At 54.9% G+C, this 18,776-nt stretch overlaps 1 protein-coding gene across 6 annotated transcripts in view; it reads right to left on the reverse strand.

Annotated features, from left to right (window-relative positions):
- The window catches only part of TBC1D14 (TBC1 domain family member 14), a 106,100-nt gene that overhangs the window by 7,985 nt on the left and 79,339 nt on the right, over positions 1-18,776 (reverse strand). For 5 of the 6 annotated variants that reach the window (XM_065913909.1, XM_065913908.1, XM_065913911.1 and 2 more), the window contains 5 exons: positions 15,287-15,367; positions 14,115-14,209; positions 13,153-13,224; positions 12,062-12,190; positions 10,822-10,931 (listed from right to left, as the gene is read on the reverse strand). In XM_065913909.1, coding sequence (XP_065769981.1) covers positions 10,822-10,931; positions 12,062-12,190; positions 13,153-13,224; positions 14,115-14,209; positions 15,287-15,367 — 487 coding nt within the window. The remainder of the gene's footprint in view (positions 1-10,821; positions 10,932-12,061; positions 12,191-13,152; positions 13,225-14,114; positions 14,210-15,286; positions 15,368-18,776) is intronic. The other variant, XM_065913910.1, reaches the window with a different exon arrangement.

Genomic DNA, 18,776 nt, shown 5'->3' on the forward strand with positions numbered 1-18,776 from the left:
GAGAGCTGGACCACAAAGAAGGCTGAGTGCCAAAGAATTGATGCTTTTGAACTGCGGTGCTGGAGAAGACTCTTGAGAGTCCCATGGACTGCAAGGAGATCCAACTAGTCAATCCTAAAGGAAATCAAACCTGAAAATTCATTGGAGGGACTGATGCTGAAGCTCCAATACTTTGGCCACCTGCTGGGAAGAACTGACTCATTGGAAAAGACCCTGATGCTGGGAAAGATTGAAGACGGGAGGAGAAGGGGACGACAGGATGAGATGGTTGGATGGCATCACCGACTCAAAGGACATGAGTTTGAGTAAACTCCAGGAGTTGATGATGGACAGGGAAACCTGGTGTGCTGTAGTCCATGGGGTTGCAAAGAGTCGGACACGACTGAACAACAAACCTTCAGGGCCATCCCTTGTCAGTGCTTTAAAACTCAGAGATTCAAGAAAGGTATAAAAAATTAGATTTCAAATCAGATGCCGGAACAGGGACACAGAGGTCTGAGAAAAATCACTGCAGCTCCTGCCACCAACAATAAAAGAACTAGACCCTGAACACGTGCCCTGGAAGTCCTGAGTGGGCCATGTGCCCTCAGGCCAAGGCAAGGAGGACCCCTGACCTTTAAAGTCACAACAAACCTCCTGCCTGAGCATCTCGCTGCCTCAAAAAACAGAGAGCCACCTCATCACTTGTCTAGAAAACAGTGTGAGAGAGAGCTAAGAGATCTTTGTTTCAAATCCCAACCTGAATATTCTCAACTCCAGAGGACATTTTATTTTTAAAAAATGAAAAGCAAGTGACCTAATCTGCAGTACCACTTACCTGCCGATTCACAGGCGAAAATCACACCTTTACATCTTAAACATAGTAGACTTAAGCAAAAAAAAAAAAGCCTGGTAAAATTGAGTGGCTACAGGCAGAGAGAGAGAGAAACAGAAGAAATTTCTCTAACGCAATATTCTCAGCTCAGATTTGTGTGTGGTCTTTGTAAACTGCTTCAGATACATTGTGAAGCTGATGTTCTAACAATCACGAGTGCCACACACACCTGGCAGGCAGCAGTAGTTCTAGTGCTATTTATTGTTACAATTTTTTAAAATATATACAAAAAAGATACATTTTAAACACATTAGAAGTATTGTTTACTGAACAGAAAAAGGATTGGATAGAAAGAGTAACTATAGACAAACAAGAGAAAACTCATATGAAATAGTGACTAGTTTTCCATGAACTCAGAAGTACAATCAACCTAATCCTCTTCAACTAACATTTTTTAATAGATACTTTTTTTAATTAACTTTATTTTTTGGCCACATGGTGTGTGGGAGCTTAGCTCCCCAACCAGGGATCAAACCTGAGCCCTCTGCATTGGGAGCGCAAAGCCTTAACCACTGGACCACCAGGGAGGTCCCTCAATTTACATTTTTAAAAAAATTCACAAGAATTCACCAGTCAAGCTGTTAGCAACCATCTGCCTTACTGAGTTGGCAAATAAAGATTATTTGCAGGTAACATTTGTGGTGCAGAAACTGTTCAAAGTGCAAAAACTCACACTGAACTTAGGATGAACTTAAAATAAGTACAGCCAAGCCCAGTCCTTCCCCGCCACCCCTGCAAAGCAACACCACCCTGAAGGCTTGTGATGCCCACCTGCTCGATCCTGCTGACCATCCCCCATCGCTCCACAAGCAGCTCTTGAGATCTGAGCCCTGCTGATTCTAAGCCGCACATCATAAACAGCTTTTAAAGTCTGCTCTACGCCTGTCACTGTTCTTTGTGGTGAGAATACGCAGAATCCAACAGAACAGACAGCTTTCCTGCCCTCGTGGGTGGAAAGGCTGAATGAAGCGCAAAGAACGTCAGATGTGGATTCAGATAAAAAGCAGGGTGGGAGTCAGGGACTGCCAGTCTGGGTGTGTGAACAGGACGGTCAGGGAGAGCACATGCCTGAAAAGTGCCACTTCCGCAAAGCCGCGAGGAGAAAGCCGAGGCGGGAGAAGCGGTCAGGGAAGCCCCAGACAGCACAGAGAGCTCTCAGCTCGGAGGCAGAGGTAACCCAGCGCATCCGCTGACGGGCCCGGAGGCCACTGGGCTTGAAGCCGTAACAGCCAAAGGGAGAACCCGTGAGGATGTCTGCGGGGACTGGGGCCTTACAGGCCGCTGCAGGGCCTGCAGGTTTCATTCTATGTGAGACGGAAACTACCGAAGGGGCTGAGCAGCGGAGGGGCCCGGCCACTGTGCTGAGACACTCTTGCAGGCGAATGCAGGCCTCGCCAGGGCGGCCACCGAACCCACCAGGCAGCTCGGCACAGGACTGCAGCAGAGGGGGCGGCCGGAGCAGGGGAGCGGCCGGGGCAGAGTGGGCGGCCGGGGCAGAGGGGGAGGAGGGGCGGCTGGAGCAGAGGGGCGGCCGGGGCAGAGGGGGCGGAGGGGCGGCCGGGGCAGGGGGGCGGCCGGGGCAGAGGGGGCGGAGGGGCGGCCGGAGCAGGGGGGCGGCCGGGGCAGAGGGGGCGGAGGGGCGGCCGGGGCAGGGGGGCGGCTGGGGCAGAGGGGGCGGAGGGGCGGCCGGGGCAGAGGAGGCGGCCGGAGCAGGGGGGCAGCCGGGGCAGAGGGGGGCGGCTGGGGCAGAGGGGGCAGAGGGGCGGCCGGAGCAGAGGGGCGGCCGGGGCAGAGGGGGCGGAGGGGCGGCCGGAGCAGGGGGGCGGCCGGGGCAGAGGGGGCGGAGGGGCGGCCGGGGCAGGGGGGCGGCTGGGGCAGAGGGGGCGGAGGGGCGGCCGGGGCAGAGGAGGCGGCCGGAGCAGGGGGGCAGCCGGGGCAGAGGGGGGCGGCTGGGGCAGAGGGGGCAGAGGGGCGGCCGGAGCAGAGGGGCGGCCGGGGCAGAGGGGGCGGAGGGGCGGCCGGGGCAGAGGGGCGGCCGGGGCAGAGGGGGCGGAGGGGCGGCCGGGGCAGAGGGGGGCGGCCGGGGCAGAGGGGGTGGAGGGGCGGCCGGAGCAGGGGGGCGGCCGGGGCAGAGGGGGCGGAGGGGCGGCCGGGGCAGGGGGGCGGCCGGGGCAGAGGGGGCGGAGGGGCGGCCGGGGCAGAGGGGGCGGCCGGGGCAGAGGGGGCGGCCGGAGCAGGGGGGCAGCCGGGGCAGAGGGGGGCGGCCGGGGCAGAGGGGGCGGCCGGGGCAGAGGGGGCGGCCGGAGCAGGGGGGCAGCCGGGGCAGAGGGGGGCGGCTGGGGCAGAGGGGGCGGAGGGGCGGCCGGAGCAGAGGGGCGGCAGGGGCAGAGGGGGCGGAGGGGCGGCCGGGGCAGAGGGGGCGGAGGGGCGGCCGGAGCAGGGGGGCGGCTGGGGCAGAGGGGGAGGAGGGGCGGCCGGAGCAGAGGGGCGGCCGGGGCAGAGGGGGCGGCCGGAGCAGGGGGGCGGCCGGGGCAGAGGGGGGCGGCTGGGGCAGAGGGGGCGGAGGGGCGGCCGGGGCAGAGGGGGCGGAGGGGCGGCCGGGGCAGAGGGGCGGCTGGAGCAGAGCGAACAAGGATGCGTGTCACAGGAAATGCGACAGACGGGTCTGCGGTGCCAACTCCACGGGTGAGCCGTGGGACCTGTGGTTTGGACCTGAGCTCAAGTCACTGGACGTCCAGCTGGATACGTCAATCAATCTGAAGTTCAGAAGAGGGCTCTGGGGCTGGCGACACTCTGTATATAGATGGTACCAGATAAAAGAAACATTCTGGAATCACAGAGTGAAGAATGTCAAATGCTGCTGAAAAGTCAAAACAGGACAGAGACCCGGTCACCAAGCTTGTAGCTCACGTGGAAAGCTATAGATTGTGTCACACACGGTGTCATTTACTATCTACAGGTACTGAAATGCAATCACTAAGGCCTTGAATCTTATCGTATCTTAAATAAAATGTGCCTTTTAAAGAAAAACATGTCAAAGTTTTCCCCTGACAACGTGTCCCCTCACCACAGCTCAGCCTAGACGGCCCTCCCAGGAAGGCTGCTTCCTGCCCCTGGGCTGGGCCGGCCTCTGCCGTCAGCTGCTCACACGGCGCCTCATACATCTGTCCCACAACAGCCACCGAACGGGGAAGCAGGAAGCCAGCACTTCTCACCCGCCGGACAGGTGTGCTATGCTTCCCGGGCGACTGCAGTTACTGCGTTGGGCATCAAAAGACGACAGCTTCAGGGCTGCCCTGGGGGCGCGGCGGCCAACACAGGAGACACAGGTGCGATCCCTGGAATGGGACGACCACGCCTCGAAGTAACTAAGCAGCTAAGAGCTAAGTAAAACAGCAACATCTCTGACAGTTCATCAGAACTATTGAGCCTGCGCCGAAGAGCCCAGAAACCACCACGACGGAGCCTAGGAACCACAACGACTGAAGCCCTTGGGGCCTGGAGCCTGCAGTCTGCAACGATGCCACCACGAGAAGCCCCACGCCACAACCAGGGAGCATCCCCACTCACCACAACTGGATGAAAGCCCATGCGGCAAGGAAGACGCAGCACCGGCAACAAAATAAAATTATTTTTAAAATGACGGCTTCAGGTACCAATTCAACTAATTCAAAAAAAAGGTCTTTCTATATTGCTAAACTAATAAAGTGGCTAAAGGAGCATAAAAGACAACAAAGACAAATTGTGTGTCTCTATTTCCCTCATAATATACGTAAGAGGAACAGAACAATTTCGTTTTTTTTTTTCCTTTTTCCAGTCAAGGCTTCACATTTCCAATGGCCATGCCTAGCCTAATTGCTGGCCTGCAAACAGGGAGCAGGCCAGGGCAGGAGGACAGGGAAGCCGGGCCGGGAGGCAGAAGCTGCCTCTCAGAAGTCGATGCGGGGAGAACTGCCACCGCCCTGCGCTGCTCACGGAGCCCACGAGGAGCACACGCCCCCCACGTCAGCCACGGCGACTCCTGAGGAAGCGCCGTCTCCATCTCCACTTCACAGGTGCTGGTGGTGTTCGCTCACTCGGTCGAGTCCGACTGTCTGCGACCCCATGGACTGCAGTACGCCAGGCCTCCCTGTCCGTCACCAACTACTGGAACTTGCTCAAACTCATGTCCATTGAGTCAGTGACGCCATCCAACCATCTCATCCTGTGTCGTCCCCTTCTCCTCCCACCTTCAATCTTTCCCAGCATCAGGGTCTTTTCCAATGAGTTGGCTCTTTGCGTCAGGTGACCAAAGTATTGGAGCTTCAGCATCAATCCGTCCAATGAATATTCGGGACTGATTTCCTTTAGAATTGACTGCTTGGATCTCCTTGCAGTTCAAGGGACTCTCGAGTCTTTTCCAACACCACAGTTCAAAAGCATCAATTCTTCAGCACTCAGCCTTCTTTGTGGTCCAACTCTCACATCCATCATGACCACTGGAAAAACCACAGGTGAGGAAATCACAAAGAAAGGAGGACGCAGAAACACAGGTTTTAGCCTGAGGTAAAAGAGGAAAAGGATCAAGCCAGTCACCTAAAGGAAATCAACCCCGAATATTCACTGGAAGGACTGATGCTGACGCTGAAGCTCCAATACTTTGGCCACCTGATGTGAAGACCTGACTTATTGGAAAAGACCCTGATGCTGGGAAAGATTGAAAGCAGGAGGAGAAGGGGATGACAGAAGACAAAATGGTTGAATGGCATCATTGCCTGAATGGATGTGAGCCTGAGCAAACTCAGGATTATGGTGAAGGACAGGGGAGCCTGGCGTGCGGCAGTCCATGGGCTCACAGAGTCAGACACGACTTGGTGACTGAACACCACCACGAAGGGAAGACATCACCATGTGATGTCCTCACCGAGAAGACACCGCTGGAGACCTGGACCTTCAGGGCCTGATGCCACCGACGTCCAGCTGTGCCCAGAGCGTTCCTCCCTGACTGGCTCCTACGAAGGAGCCTCCGTCCCCAGCGCTGGTTCGGGAAGCGGCCCTGAACCTCAGCCCTACCCACCACGGTGCTCCCAGTGCCCTAAAAATTCAGACGAGCAGTGTAGACACTGCTAGGTAACTACTCAGCCTCCTTAGATTCTATGTGATTAAATAAAACAACATGAAACACCCAACAGAGAACCGCATTCATTTAAAAATTGAAAGTAGTTATATAAGTCTGCACTCAAATGTAATTAACAAGCCCAACTCTTCCCCCCACAATCCTGGAAGCAAGCAGAGAGAACCACCTCTGAGCCCCCAGAGCATCCTCCAACTTGAGCCCACAGGTGTTTCCACCTTCAGCGCCAGCCCCGAGCAGGGGCTGCAGACAACAGGTAGGCAGTGTGAACCCTGCCTCAGCACCCAGGCTCCGTCATCCGCCAGGTGGGGGGGGGCCAGTAACCACAGGCTATGTGGGTCCTTCTGCCCGAAGGTCCCCCACTCTCAGGCTCCGAACCCTCTTCCCGCCCTCCACACGCACAGTGAGGAGGCCCCCACATGGGATGCCAGATGGGACTCAGACCCTGGAGCTCAGCAAGACAACTCTGCTCTGGAGGGATTTTTAGGCAGACCCCAAACAGGAAAGTAGAAGCTATGAGAGAAAGGGATGCTGGATGCCATGGAAACGAAACTCTTCCATCAGTAATTCCACCCCAACCTGCCTTTAAGGCAGAGACTCAGCATGATGACAGGATCTCCAAGTACCACCAAACGTTCAAGAAACATTAATCAGGATACAGAATGTTCTGCTTAAGTATCTCATTAATTCGGGATTATTTATTACAAAACTTACCCATGCCTCCTAATAACTAACGTCTGACAGCGGGGGGAAATATTTTGACAAGTTAACCGACCGCAAGTCAGTCCTTCAACAAAACTCGGGCATCTGATGGTCTGGACACTCAAAACTCTGTAGGAAGCCGGGCATGGAGGGCGAGACCCAACCTGGCCCCTCTGTGTCCGTGTGAGCAGAGGACAGATGAGCACATGGGCTAAGATCTCTGCCAGGAGGACAGCCTCAGCGAGCGAATCTGAGTCTCCACCGTGAAGTCTCTGCAGCGCTGGGCAGACGGCAGCCCCGAACACGGGGGGAGGCGGGCAGCCACGTGAGCCTCGGGCTGGACTCCGTGCATCTCAGACCTGAGGAAGGGGCCCCTCGGGAGTGGGTACATCACTGGGTCCAGGACTCCGAGCCCAGCATGGGGCCGGGCACTGGAGTCACTGAGGAGACTGACCACGCTGGGTACTGTGGAGGCAGTGAGAAGCAGGGGTGTTCTCATGAAGGGAAGACCCCAACTGCTGCAGGGAGTGGAGAGAGAGGGGGTTCTGGAAGAGGGGCTCTCAGACTGGGCAAGACCACGTCTTACAAAACTAATGCTATAATTCAGGGGGTGGAGAGAGTGCCCCGGGAAGGAAGAAGGAGCAAGTCCTAGACAGCTCCTGGCAGGCAGACAGGTCTCCCGTGAGCATCCCCACAGATCACTCAGGGCACTCAGCAGCCAAACTGCAGGGGCCCACAGCCGTGCAGCGGGACAGGGGTGGGGGTGAGGGTGGGGCAGCGACCCGCACCCTCTGCAGACACAGGCGTGCACAGGCGTGTGTGCCTCAGGCAGCCCCGCCGCCAGGGAGCACGCGTGGCCTGGGAAGGGGCTGGGACACAGAAGCAGTAGAACAAGCAGGGGAGTGAGCCACCTGGACCGCCCGCTGCGGGAGGGGCCTCGCTGGCTCCCTCTGTGCTAAAAGGGCCCTGCTCCAGGCGTTGTGGAGATGCAACAGAGCAGCGCTGTCTCCAAAACACCAGCCTCCGGGGCAGGTCCTGAGCGGCGCCCGCCCCTTCCCTGGGCTTCCTGCCCACTCTGCTCCCGCTCTGAGCTTCCACCTAACGTTGAGCACCGAACCGAGAGCCTGGGCCCATGCGGACGGCGCACAGATGTGCACTGCGTGGTTTTCCTGGGCTTAGGTCAACTTAAATACCTACTAATGACTTCCTGTGCACCCAGCCCTGCGCTGGGACTACAAACACAGACAGGGATCCCCGCGGTCCTTATTCCAGGAAGCAGCCAAGCCCCAGCACCAACAGAGGCCTCATCCAGGCACCACGAGCATCCACGGGGCCTCCGGCTCCAAGCACATCGCGTCACAAAGGTCTAAGGGGAGAAGTCCTCGGAGCGGTCCTGCACCCAGACACCCGGCGCTCTGCTCCACATTCACCACCCATGAGTCCGACCCTCGTCGCCCACGCTCATCAGCGCATCGACTGCAGCTCTGGGGCCCTCTGCACGGGGTACACTGCCTTGCTAAGAAATCCCTCAGACTCAACCCACTCCGAGGGGAAGCACGCAGGCTTTGGAGCCGGCCCTGAGCTCGAACGCCAGCGCTGCTGTCCAGTGAGCCAACGACCTCAGGCAGTCACTCTGCCTAAGTCACTCTGCCTCACGGAGCCTCCATTTCCTCACGTGTCAAACAGAGGTCTTAAAATTCGCTCCCAGGGCCTGTTCTAAGGGTTGGATGAATGAGATCTCGTGAGAAGTGCTGAAGCCAGCAGATGCGAGTCCCCGTGGCCTGGGCCCCTCTCCCCCAACAGCCCGGAACGAAGCAGAGACGCTCCCTGCATGACAGCGCTCCTCACGTTGCCCATCATGACTGTCACTGACCGCTGCTCTGAGATGCCACCAGCCTGGAGCAGCACCAGCACAGTAAAGGCTGGTAAGAATTGTTTCTTAAAACTGTTTCTGTCACATACATTATCTTGTATTGCTCCAAACACACGGCCACACACTGCGTCACAATACACAACTGATTTACTTTTGCAAGTCAAGGTAAAAATAAGCTTGAGAGACACTATTCCAGGACAGTGTTTTCTAGAGTTCCTTGTGAGCCTGGAATCCTAAGAATCTAACTCAGAGGCCTAAGCAGAAAGGTCGAAGCTGAAGACTCTGGTCCCACATGACCCTCGATTGACACCGTCCCCCAGGGGTCACGGGCCCCAGGCCTGGGAATCTTCGAGGTCAGGGTTCACAGTCAAATCTCACAGCACAGGTGCACAAACAGGCGTGCAGCAGGCCAGCCTGTCCGAGAGTTGAGTGTTCACAGAGAGGAGAAATCATTTGCTGGTTAAACGGAAGTGACCTTTAACCCTGGCCCCAAACACTCCCAGACAGGGCAGCCCAGCCCCCCAGCAGTGGCGGCTTTGTGGCCTCACGTCTGGACTGATCCCCAGTGACACCAGCCCCGACCTCCAGACCCTCGTCCCCGGCATGAATTCAGCAGAGCTAAAACAGTCTCAGGGTCAGGACAGAAGCAACGAATGCTAAGCATACCACAGGCTCGCTCCCACGGAAGCAGGCAAATCAGCTTTACTTAAATAGCAGGGCCTCGTTCAGAAGACACTTGGCCTTTACCTTCTAGAGGTGAGCCTTTGCCTCCTGAAACAAGTGAGCACACAGGAAAGCCAAGCCCCCTGTGTGCTCCCAGCAGTTGTGGACTCACCACGCACGTCGGTGCAGGAACCCAAACGGCCTCTCAGCCCAGAGACACCTCTTTCTGCAGAGGCGCCTTCGCAAGGCTGGTGCGCCCGTACAGGGCCCTCAGAGGCCAGTCGTCTGGGTGGACAGACGAGGCCACAGGCTCAGGGAGGCTCCCCGGCCGTGCTCGGGCCACAGGGACCTAACAGGAGTGGCCGGGGCTCAGGCGGGATTCCAGGACCCGAGACACCTCTCCCGGATCCCCGGGTGCCCTGGCCTCCTCACCTGGCACCCGGTGGGGGACACCCCAGCCTTTCCAGCCTCTCCTAAGGCAACCAATCCACCCTGCACGAAGACCTCCTGGTCTAGGCTCCAGCAGGAGCTCTCTGGAACCTCGTATACGTCCACTTCGATATCCAACAGGTACCCTAAAACCAAAGTGTCCAACACCAGCTCCGCTCTCCGTCTTGCCAAACCCGGCACCCCTCACAGCCACAGGACGCCCCGGGGTCACAGCCTCCGGCCAGCGCCTCCCCCTCCCAGCCCTCCACCCACTTCTGTGGCCTCAGCTCAAGCCCCATTCTTTCTCCTTCACCGTCTCTGCCTCCAGGTTCCCCTGCCACCCAGGGAACCAGAAACTCGCTTCTGGGCGGAACCCGTCGCCATTCTCGCCCCAAGTGGAAGCCGCCAGCCGCTCCCTCTGGCCCCTGGACTCCTGTCTGAGCCCCTCAGCTTGGCATCCACGACCCCTGACTTGGCCGCTGGAGCTCACACCTGCCGCCCTCACCCTTTGCGGGAAGCTCCCACGTCCCCACTCCACCGGAGCTCACACCTGCCGCTCTCGGCCCTTTGCGGGAGGCTCCCACATCCCCACTCCACCGGAGCTCATGCCTGCCATCTGGCCTTTTGCAGGAGGCTCCCACGTCCCCACCCCACCAGCCACGGCCTGCTGATCCCCCAGCATGCACACTCTTGGCAGGCCTTGGCTCCAGCTCTGGGTCGCCCCCATGGGCCCTGATGCCCCCAAAGGCTGCACGGCCCAGGGTCCAGACACGGGCGTTCCTCCAGGCGGGAGCTCCGGGCGTAAAGTGCAGAGCCTGCCCTCGACCCCAGCAGAGAGCCTGTACGGGCCGGGGGCTGAGCAACGTCTCGGGGAGGAACAGATAAAGGGCAAGTTGAAAACACAGAGGCCCAAGGCACCTTCCTCCCCTGGAGGGAGTTCTGAAGGAGCGGTGAGAGTCACACGGCATCAAGAGAGGATCAGAGCCTAGCCGATGACCGGCAGCCCAGGCTGTGAACACAGGGCGTCTCGGGCTCAGGATGGAAGGGAGACTATAAAGCAGGAGGTAGGGGCCAGCTGGGCCCCAAAAGAAGCCAGCAGTGAGGAATGAAAGATGGGGGCACAGACACGAGAAAACACTCTCAAAATGCACAAAAATGCAGTCTTACCAATCAATTAGGTAGATGTCTGGAGTTAAATTGTTTTTCTTGAAATGAGCAAATAATTTCGGCAAGTTTTCTTCAAAGAATACCTCAAATGCAGCAAAGTACGTCAACATCTGGGGAGAAAATGTGAAATACACTAATAAATACATTATCAGCACACGTTTCCAATCTACAGAGAAAGTCAGTACACCTAATGCCCCTAGAATGCAACAATCATCTTCGTATGTAAACCACTCACGTATCTTTTCTGGTAACCCTACACCAGACACTGAACAGGCGATTTGTAAACAGCACAATCTCTAACCTCCTGTAATGTCACTGTGACTGACCACACCTTATCCCTTCTTCAACTTATAGAAAACAGAACTGAAACCCAGAGTGTTAGAGAAAGCTTCAGTCACTCAGTCAAGTCCGACTCTTTGTGGCCCCATGGACGGAAGCCCACCAGGCTCCTCTGTGCGTGGGATTCTCCAGGCAAGAACACTGGAGCGGGCTGCCCTTTCCTTCTGCAGAGCAGGTACATAAGTTGCCTAACGAGGGCACCTCGTGTGCGTTCAAGGTGTGGCCTCGAACTCGTGCCCTGACCCACAGCGAAGGCTGACTCCTGACGGCTCCTTCTTCTCTAAGAACCAGGAAGGAATGAACCGTCTAGGAACAATCTGAGGAAACACGCGGCCTCCGTGCCGACCCCCAGCCTTTCCAGAGGCAGTCTGATACTGACACTTGGGCAATGGCGACTGCGGGGCGACCGTGGGCCTCCTCACGTGCAGCCAGTGAGCACAGTGTGGGAGAAAACACGGAAGGGACAGGGAGCCGCCCCAGCCTGCGTCTCACGGCACGGGGTCTGCAGGAAAACCCCATGCACCGACCGGGCTGCGGCGCCGAGACAGCTGTGGGCACCAGCCTCCCCCGCGGGCCTCCAGGCGGGGGCCGAGCCGAGCGCCAGCTCTGACACGAGGCGAGGGTGCCCGTGCGGGGCACCCCTCCGCTCTCACTCCAAGGGTCTGTTTTTAGAACACTTGCTGGAAGAACGTATTTCGAAATTCACACATACAGCTGTTAACGCCCGTTTTTCAGGGTCAACACAACGCCCCGGTAACCCTCCACACTGTACAGTGCTACTTGCTCCAAGTAACCCCGGGCAGGGAGAAGTGGAACCTTCCGGCCGAACAGAAGGACCAGGCCGCTCTTGCTCTATGAAGACACAGCACCCGGGGCACCACACACCCAAGGGGATACTTACAAGGCCGTGGTCCACTCGGAAAAACGCCATCTGACAGGGTTTATTCAAAAGATTAGAAAAAGCAATGAAGGCATCTGCAGTATCTAAGTTCAAGATCAACACGGCCGCTATGAAGGACATGCCCTGAACCTGAGGGGAGGAGAGAGGGCGGGTTAAACCACCAGCAGCCACCACGGTCAGAGCAGCTCCTGCGTCTTACTGAAGGAGGAACCTACATGCCCTCACACTGGAGGGGCCCACGCTGCCCCCGCCCGCTGCCACCCCCCCGAAGGCTAGACCCACGGCCTCGAGGACCCTGCCCGTCCTGAGGCAGAGTCGCTGCCCTGCCACGCTGGCCACCTGTCTGCACCCCTTCATTCCCAAACCCTCCTCTGCACCTGACCGACTCGCTGCCTTCTAGAAGGTACAGCGTAGGGGCACCATGGAAACACACATCTAAGGGAACATGTCACTCTAAAGCCATGCAGGCACATGCCCGCTAAGCCGCAGAAACGTCAGCAGCATAGTTTTAAAAACAGTTACAGCTAAAAAGCTTTTTGATTTAATGCTGGGGGGGGGGGAAATCACATGCAAAAAAATGAAAATAAAACCCAATTAAAAATACATGTAACTATATGGCTGATTCATGTCAATGTATGACAAAACCCACTGAAATGTTGTAAAGTGATTGGCCTCCAACTAATAAAATAATATTAAAAAAAAAAAAAAAAAAAAAAACCCAATTAAAACGTGATCAATGGAGAAGGAAACGGCAACCCGCTCCAGTACTCTTGCCTGGGAAATCTCACGGACCTAGAGGAGCCTGGAGGGCTACAGTCCACAGGGTCGCAACAAGAGTCGGACACGACTGAGCGACTAGGCTCGTACGTCAGGCTTCAGAAAAAAAAAAAAAAAATGATCGATGCCACAGAGCAGCTAGGGCAGCTCAACTTCCCTACAAGAAAACTGAGGCAAGTCATTGACCATGAGCCTTTCATAGCCCACAAAAATGGGGGCACGTGACCCGCCATCTGCAGCTACAGTGAGATGGTGGAAAGCGTGACTTTCTTTCTAGAGGAGAACGTCAGAAAATCTCGGAAAGGTTCACTTACATAACCCACATCCGGTCGGTAACAAGTGTACGCGCCCAAGATGCTGTGCAGCGTGTCGTGGTACGGGCCACCCTACAAGGACCAACACACGAGACACGCGTCAGCCAGGCCAGCGCGTGCACAGGGGCCGCCGCCGCCCCTACAAGGACCAACACACCAGAGACACGCGTCAGCCAGGTCAGTGCGTGCACAGGGGCCGCTGCCGCCCACAGCACGGCGGTGCCCAGGAGGACTCGCTGCCAAGTGTCACGCGGCCGCTCGGCACGTGTCACGGGACTGGACGAGTCAACCGTCGGCCACAGCGGACGAGCTCCATCTACAAGCCGCTCTGAAACAAGCTGGCAGGCCGGGTGGGAGCACCACCCTGGAACAACACCCTTAATTCAGCTGCTGCTGGATGAATGTACTGCCCCTTCAAGTTCAAGGTGACCGGGTACCCAGGCTCTTCAGAGCAGGTACGTGCCCGTGGTCAGTCCGCCTCTGCCCCCCACCACACCCTCATCCTGATGATTCTTTCCGCCCCCTTGCCCCCCGTTGCCTGTCACTGTCTGTGTTTACGACGTTTCAGCACAGCAGGCGCAGGTCGCTAACTCATCTGCTGTTGTTTACTCCACTATCCTTTACTGGTTACCTCGTGTGTGCAAAGCATGATGCTAGAAACACGGGCACGATAGAATCAGACTGGGTATTTACAAGTCATATTAACTATCTGTTGGAAAGGATTTAGCTCAGTTCACTTCAGTCGCTCAGTGGTGTCCGACTCTTTGCAACCGCATGGACTGCAGCATGCCAGGCTTCCCTGTCCATCATTAGTTACCCTTATTTTTAACAGTCTGAAAATATTAACAAAAGACCCGCCCTCCCAATAAAAATCCCCAGTACTTTTCAAACCTGATCACAAATACGTGCAATTTGGCATTTTAGACAAAACATATTTAAAGCAACAGATCACCACCACTTACTTGCTGGAAAATGCAGAGACTGGGGAACGTTCTGGAGATGTCCAGTTTAATCAGCTCCAGACTGGCTTCTCTGTCTGCTGCTGAAAAACCGGCATCTGTCAAAAGACCAGGAGCCGTCACACGTCTCAGAGGCAAGTCTGTGGAGCAACTGCAAGGTTTCAGACTCATAGGAGAGTCAAACAAGGAAGGGACGTTCTTCAGGAGCACGTAGGCCTAATTACAACCTGAACCTACAGCATCAACAGTTTGCAGAGTTCTTTAAGAGCAAAAATCTCACAGTACCATCTAAGACTAGATCATCATCAGACATTTTCTAGGGTCTGAAATCAAGATCTAATTTGATATTACCTTTTATCAACAACTGTCAGTGGAATTAAGGACAAGTAAGGGAATAAACGCAAATGAATTCCACACACAGATAACATCAGAAAAATCATTTGATCTAGAACATCCCTGGTATAAACGTAGAATATGTGGGAGTTACTGCAGCATAACATTACTGTGTGTTATTTGTAACAAATAACTATGGATAACCTGCTTTATATTTTTAAAATTCCAATACCACATGGTATAAAAAAAGATCAGCAAAATAGATACTACTTAACCAACAGAAGCAGACACAATCATTTGTGTGTCAGGGAAAACTCTGAAAGCATAACCTAGGGAACAGGCAGTGTTCCGTCCCTTTGGAAGGCCCTCCAACTCTCCTCTACAAGCTGGCACGTGAGTCCTCCTGGGGGCCAGGCTACCGTCCATCAGCGAACAAAGGAAGCCATACATGATGACCAGCCCTCCAGCACGTCTGGACACAGACAACTCTCAGGAACTTGTATCACCTTTCTTATAAAAGCTTTTTTTCTTTAATTCATTTGATCTAAAAAAAAAAAAAAAAATCCCCTTTTTGGAATTCCCTGGGGGTCTACTGGTTAGGACTCGGGCGCTTTAGCCCAGGTTCAAGTCCTGGTCAAGGAACTAAGATCTCGTGTGCCATACTACACAGCCAAAAAAAAAATTTTTTTTAATCCCTTTTCCCAAGAAGATTTCAGAAATTTGCACCAACCACTATTTCAGTTAAGGAAGTTTTTTTGTTATGTAATAAATAATGATGTGCATAATATTTACAACTTATATAGCTGACCAAAAGAACGCGCTGGTGCTGCCGTCACACACACCTTCAGTCTCTGCTTCGGAGCCTCCCGTGCTCAAGGACCGCCACCGCTCCTTTGCTCGGGCGAGGCAGATGTCGAAGAGCTCTGCAAGAAAAGCCTTCGGTAAGTATCACATGCATACGCATATCTCCCCAGCACACCAGAGAATACACTGCCGCCTCGTTCAAATAATTAAAGTTCAATCACAGACTCCACACTTACTATAGCTACTTCCTCCCTTCTGGCCGGAAGGCACTTCTGTTTTCTAAAGACATCACCATGTAGAAAGAAATGCACAAAGTGCCACATGCCTGGTGTTTATCACACCGCCCACCCATAAAGCTGTTCTGTTTGATGTGCTTGATGAGGCTGTGACCTCACTAGACTCTGAGATCCTGGGGGTAAGACTGTGTGGGTCTCTGGTCATATCTGAATCCAGAACAAACAGCACCGGGACTGACACAGATCAGGGCCATCGGTGAGCACGTGACTGATGAGCAAGGTGGGAAACAAGCAGAAAGCCCATCTGGTTTCAAAGAAAGACCAGACGGACCCGCTATCCCCGGCCCAGTCTTCCTGAACTTGTTGCCTGAAAGTGCAGGAAGGGTGAAAGCAAAACCGGCAGAAGTTTCAAAAACAAATGTTCTCAGTGGCAGCAGAGTAGCAAGACAGTCTCTCATAAGACAACCATCAAATCTCCATATCTGGGACTTATTTATTCACTCTTCTCTTCGGGTAGTCTGGCACTAGTGAAATAACTTGAGCTCACAAATCTCTCTGCCGTGCACAGACCTCCACACCCCACCCTTCCTCAAAGACTGAACCCAGAGACACCTCCGAGCCTCTGCTGGCCCATCCAGCCCTGGGTGCCTCCCGGTTCCTCTGCCTCCAACACTGCCCAGCCACTGGCTGCCCTGGATCATGAACACTCACTGAGACTTCCACTGCTGCTACCCAGAGAATTCCTACCACTTTATTCTTTCCTTCAGTACTTCTGGAAAATAAAGCAGAGCACAACTGCCTTCCAGACAGTAAATGATATTTTTAAAAATACAAGTGAAATTCTAGTAACACTATTGTGTTGTAACAAGCGAAATTGTGATTACCAACCTTCCTCTAACCTTGTGAAGGAAGGACCTGAGTACGCTCGTCTGCAAGGGCAGAACAACTATGAAACGAAACATCACATTCACTTCATATTAACCTGGAAGGCAGCACGCATCTGAGCTCAGCAGCTTATGGGACAAACCTGGGGATGTGCTGAGCGGGAGCCACAGGGTCTGGGGCGCCCCTGCCGGCTGGGCTTCCAGGAGGCGCGCGGAGCCTTGCTCACTTTGGCAGGAGGCGGACGAAAACCACCATGTGGCCCCTGGCCACGGGGAGCCGCTTCCCGGCGAGGGACCTGACAGTTAGAGCACAGAGGCGGGCAGCCCTGGGGTAGCACAGGCCAGAGGGCGGTTTTCACAACACCGCCATGGTTTAACTGGCATGCGTTTGTGGGCAGAGGGAGTTCAGGGACTCCACCTCCTTCCCGGAGGAGCTCGCACGTACAAGGCTGACTCCCCCCAGAGTGAAGATAACAGTACTTCCAGGATGACGTTCAGCGACTTTCCAACTGCACAGCCACAGAAACAGAAAAACCTTGGGGCTTCCCGAATCGCAGCACGGGCTTCAGGGTTAGCTGACTAACCTGCCAGGGTGGCTGACCTCCTCAGTAGGGAAACAAGGTCAACAGCTCCTGCCCCTCGGACTGCCGTCACCACTCCCCAAGACGTGAGAAAGGACCTATCCAATGCCTGGCCTCAAGGGGGGGCCTCAAGCTCATCAGTGCAGTCACGGTGGCTCCCATACACAGCCAATCTTGAGACTAAGGAGGACCCAATAAGGTGGCGTTCACACGCATTCATTCGTTCCTTCATCCACCCAGCAAACCCTGCCTGAGGGCCTGACCATGCAGAGAGGTTGTACAGGGTTTCAGGTGACGGAAGGGACATGAAGGCCTGAGGCCCCGGCCTGCTGAGCACCAAGTGAGGTGGGGAGCTGACTTCAGCAGCTAGTTACAGAAGGAAGACACAATTTAAATAAAACTGGCCGATATCGAGACATGGGCGGACTGTCAGGGCATGTGACTGATTGATTAAGCCATTTAGCCTGATACACTGTGATACAGACTATGGGGGATTTTAATTAAATGAAACCAGTGCAGCCAACGGTGAGAATGAAAAATTAAATAGAATCCACACACACAGAGAATGCTGCATTGCGCCCAGCTGGCTTAGAGCTGTTGACACGTTTACAACAGTCCCTGTTTTTGAGACAAACGGTCGTCCATTCTTCAAACACTGACTTCTGGGGAAGCTTTTGTGAAACCATTTCCACAAGTAAATGTTACACATCTTTTCACCTACAGAGGTTAAGTTTTGGGCAGGTATGGGTTAACCAAAAAAAAAAAGAAAAATGGAACTCTGAGGAGATGACAAAGAAAAGAACCAGTAACCATCCACCCAACCAGCTGTCACTACTCAAGAGGAAGAACACGGCTGGCCGGGGCTGAAATCGCAGCGTAAGATCAATATCTTACAAAATAAAATTTACAACAACAGTATGAACCCCAGCCACAGAGAAGATACAAACCAATCTATTTTACACTCAAGGGCCTTCAACGGGGTCAAAAACCAGCCACCACCAACTCTCCAAGCTGGGCACTAATACAGAGAAGACAAGGAAAGAGTTCCTGGCCTGGGCAGTGTGGACCGCAGACAGAGAGGAAACTTGGTGTTACTTTTATGAACAACCGTCGGTGGAATTATGAACAAGTAAGAGAGTAAACACAAATGAATTCCAGACACGAAAAACACCAAAAAAAGTCATTTTATATAGAACACTGCAAGTCTAAATGTAGAATGTGTTTATTCTAGACTGCACACAGAGAGGAAGGGAGGGAAGTAAAGATTCCTGTTTACCGGGCACTTCACTGTGGGCCTGAGCTAACAGGGTGGGTTTCACCCCGGGTCACAGCCTGCAGAGCGCTGGACAGGGAGGGAGTGAAGCAGTGGACACACTCGTGGCAGAAAAGCTCGGCCGAACTGTACGAGGGCATGCAGCGGGACAAAGAGCCCTGAGAACGCAGGGTCCAGGAGCTCTCTGGTGGTCGGTGGCTAGGACTCGGGGCTTTCAGTACTGTGGACCGGGCTTCAATCCCTGGTCTGGGAACTGAGATCCCATGAGCTGCGCAGCATGGCACCTCCAAAAATGAGGGTACAGAGCTCCGCTCCCTCTGGACTGAAGCTACTAGACCCTTAGGGGCCAGGCTGTAGCATAGTGAGCTGTCCCCGCTACGCGGCTTACATGTAAGACGCCGGGGCCGGGCGGGGTCACAAAAACCCCAGACACAGCACCTCCACAGACAGAAACACCCCCACACAGCGTTTTCCCGTCCCCAGTAAGGCGTGCTTTCCACAGGACTTGAGGAGAGATCCCGGCGTGACTCAGCCCACCGACGCCCCACCCTGTG

This window comes from Muntiacus reevesi, chromosome 22, assembly GCF_963930625.1.
Source record: "Muntiacus reevesi chromosome 22, mMunRee1.1, whole genome shotgun sequence".
NCBI classification, from domain to species: Eukaryota; Metazoa; Chordata; class Mammalia; order Artiodactyla; family Cervidae; genus Muntiacus; species Muntiacus reevesi.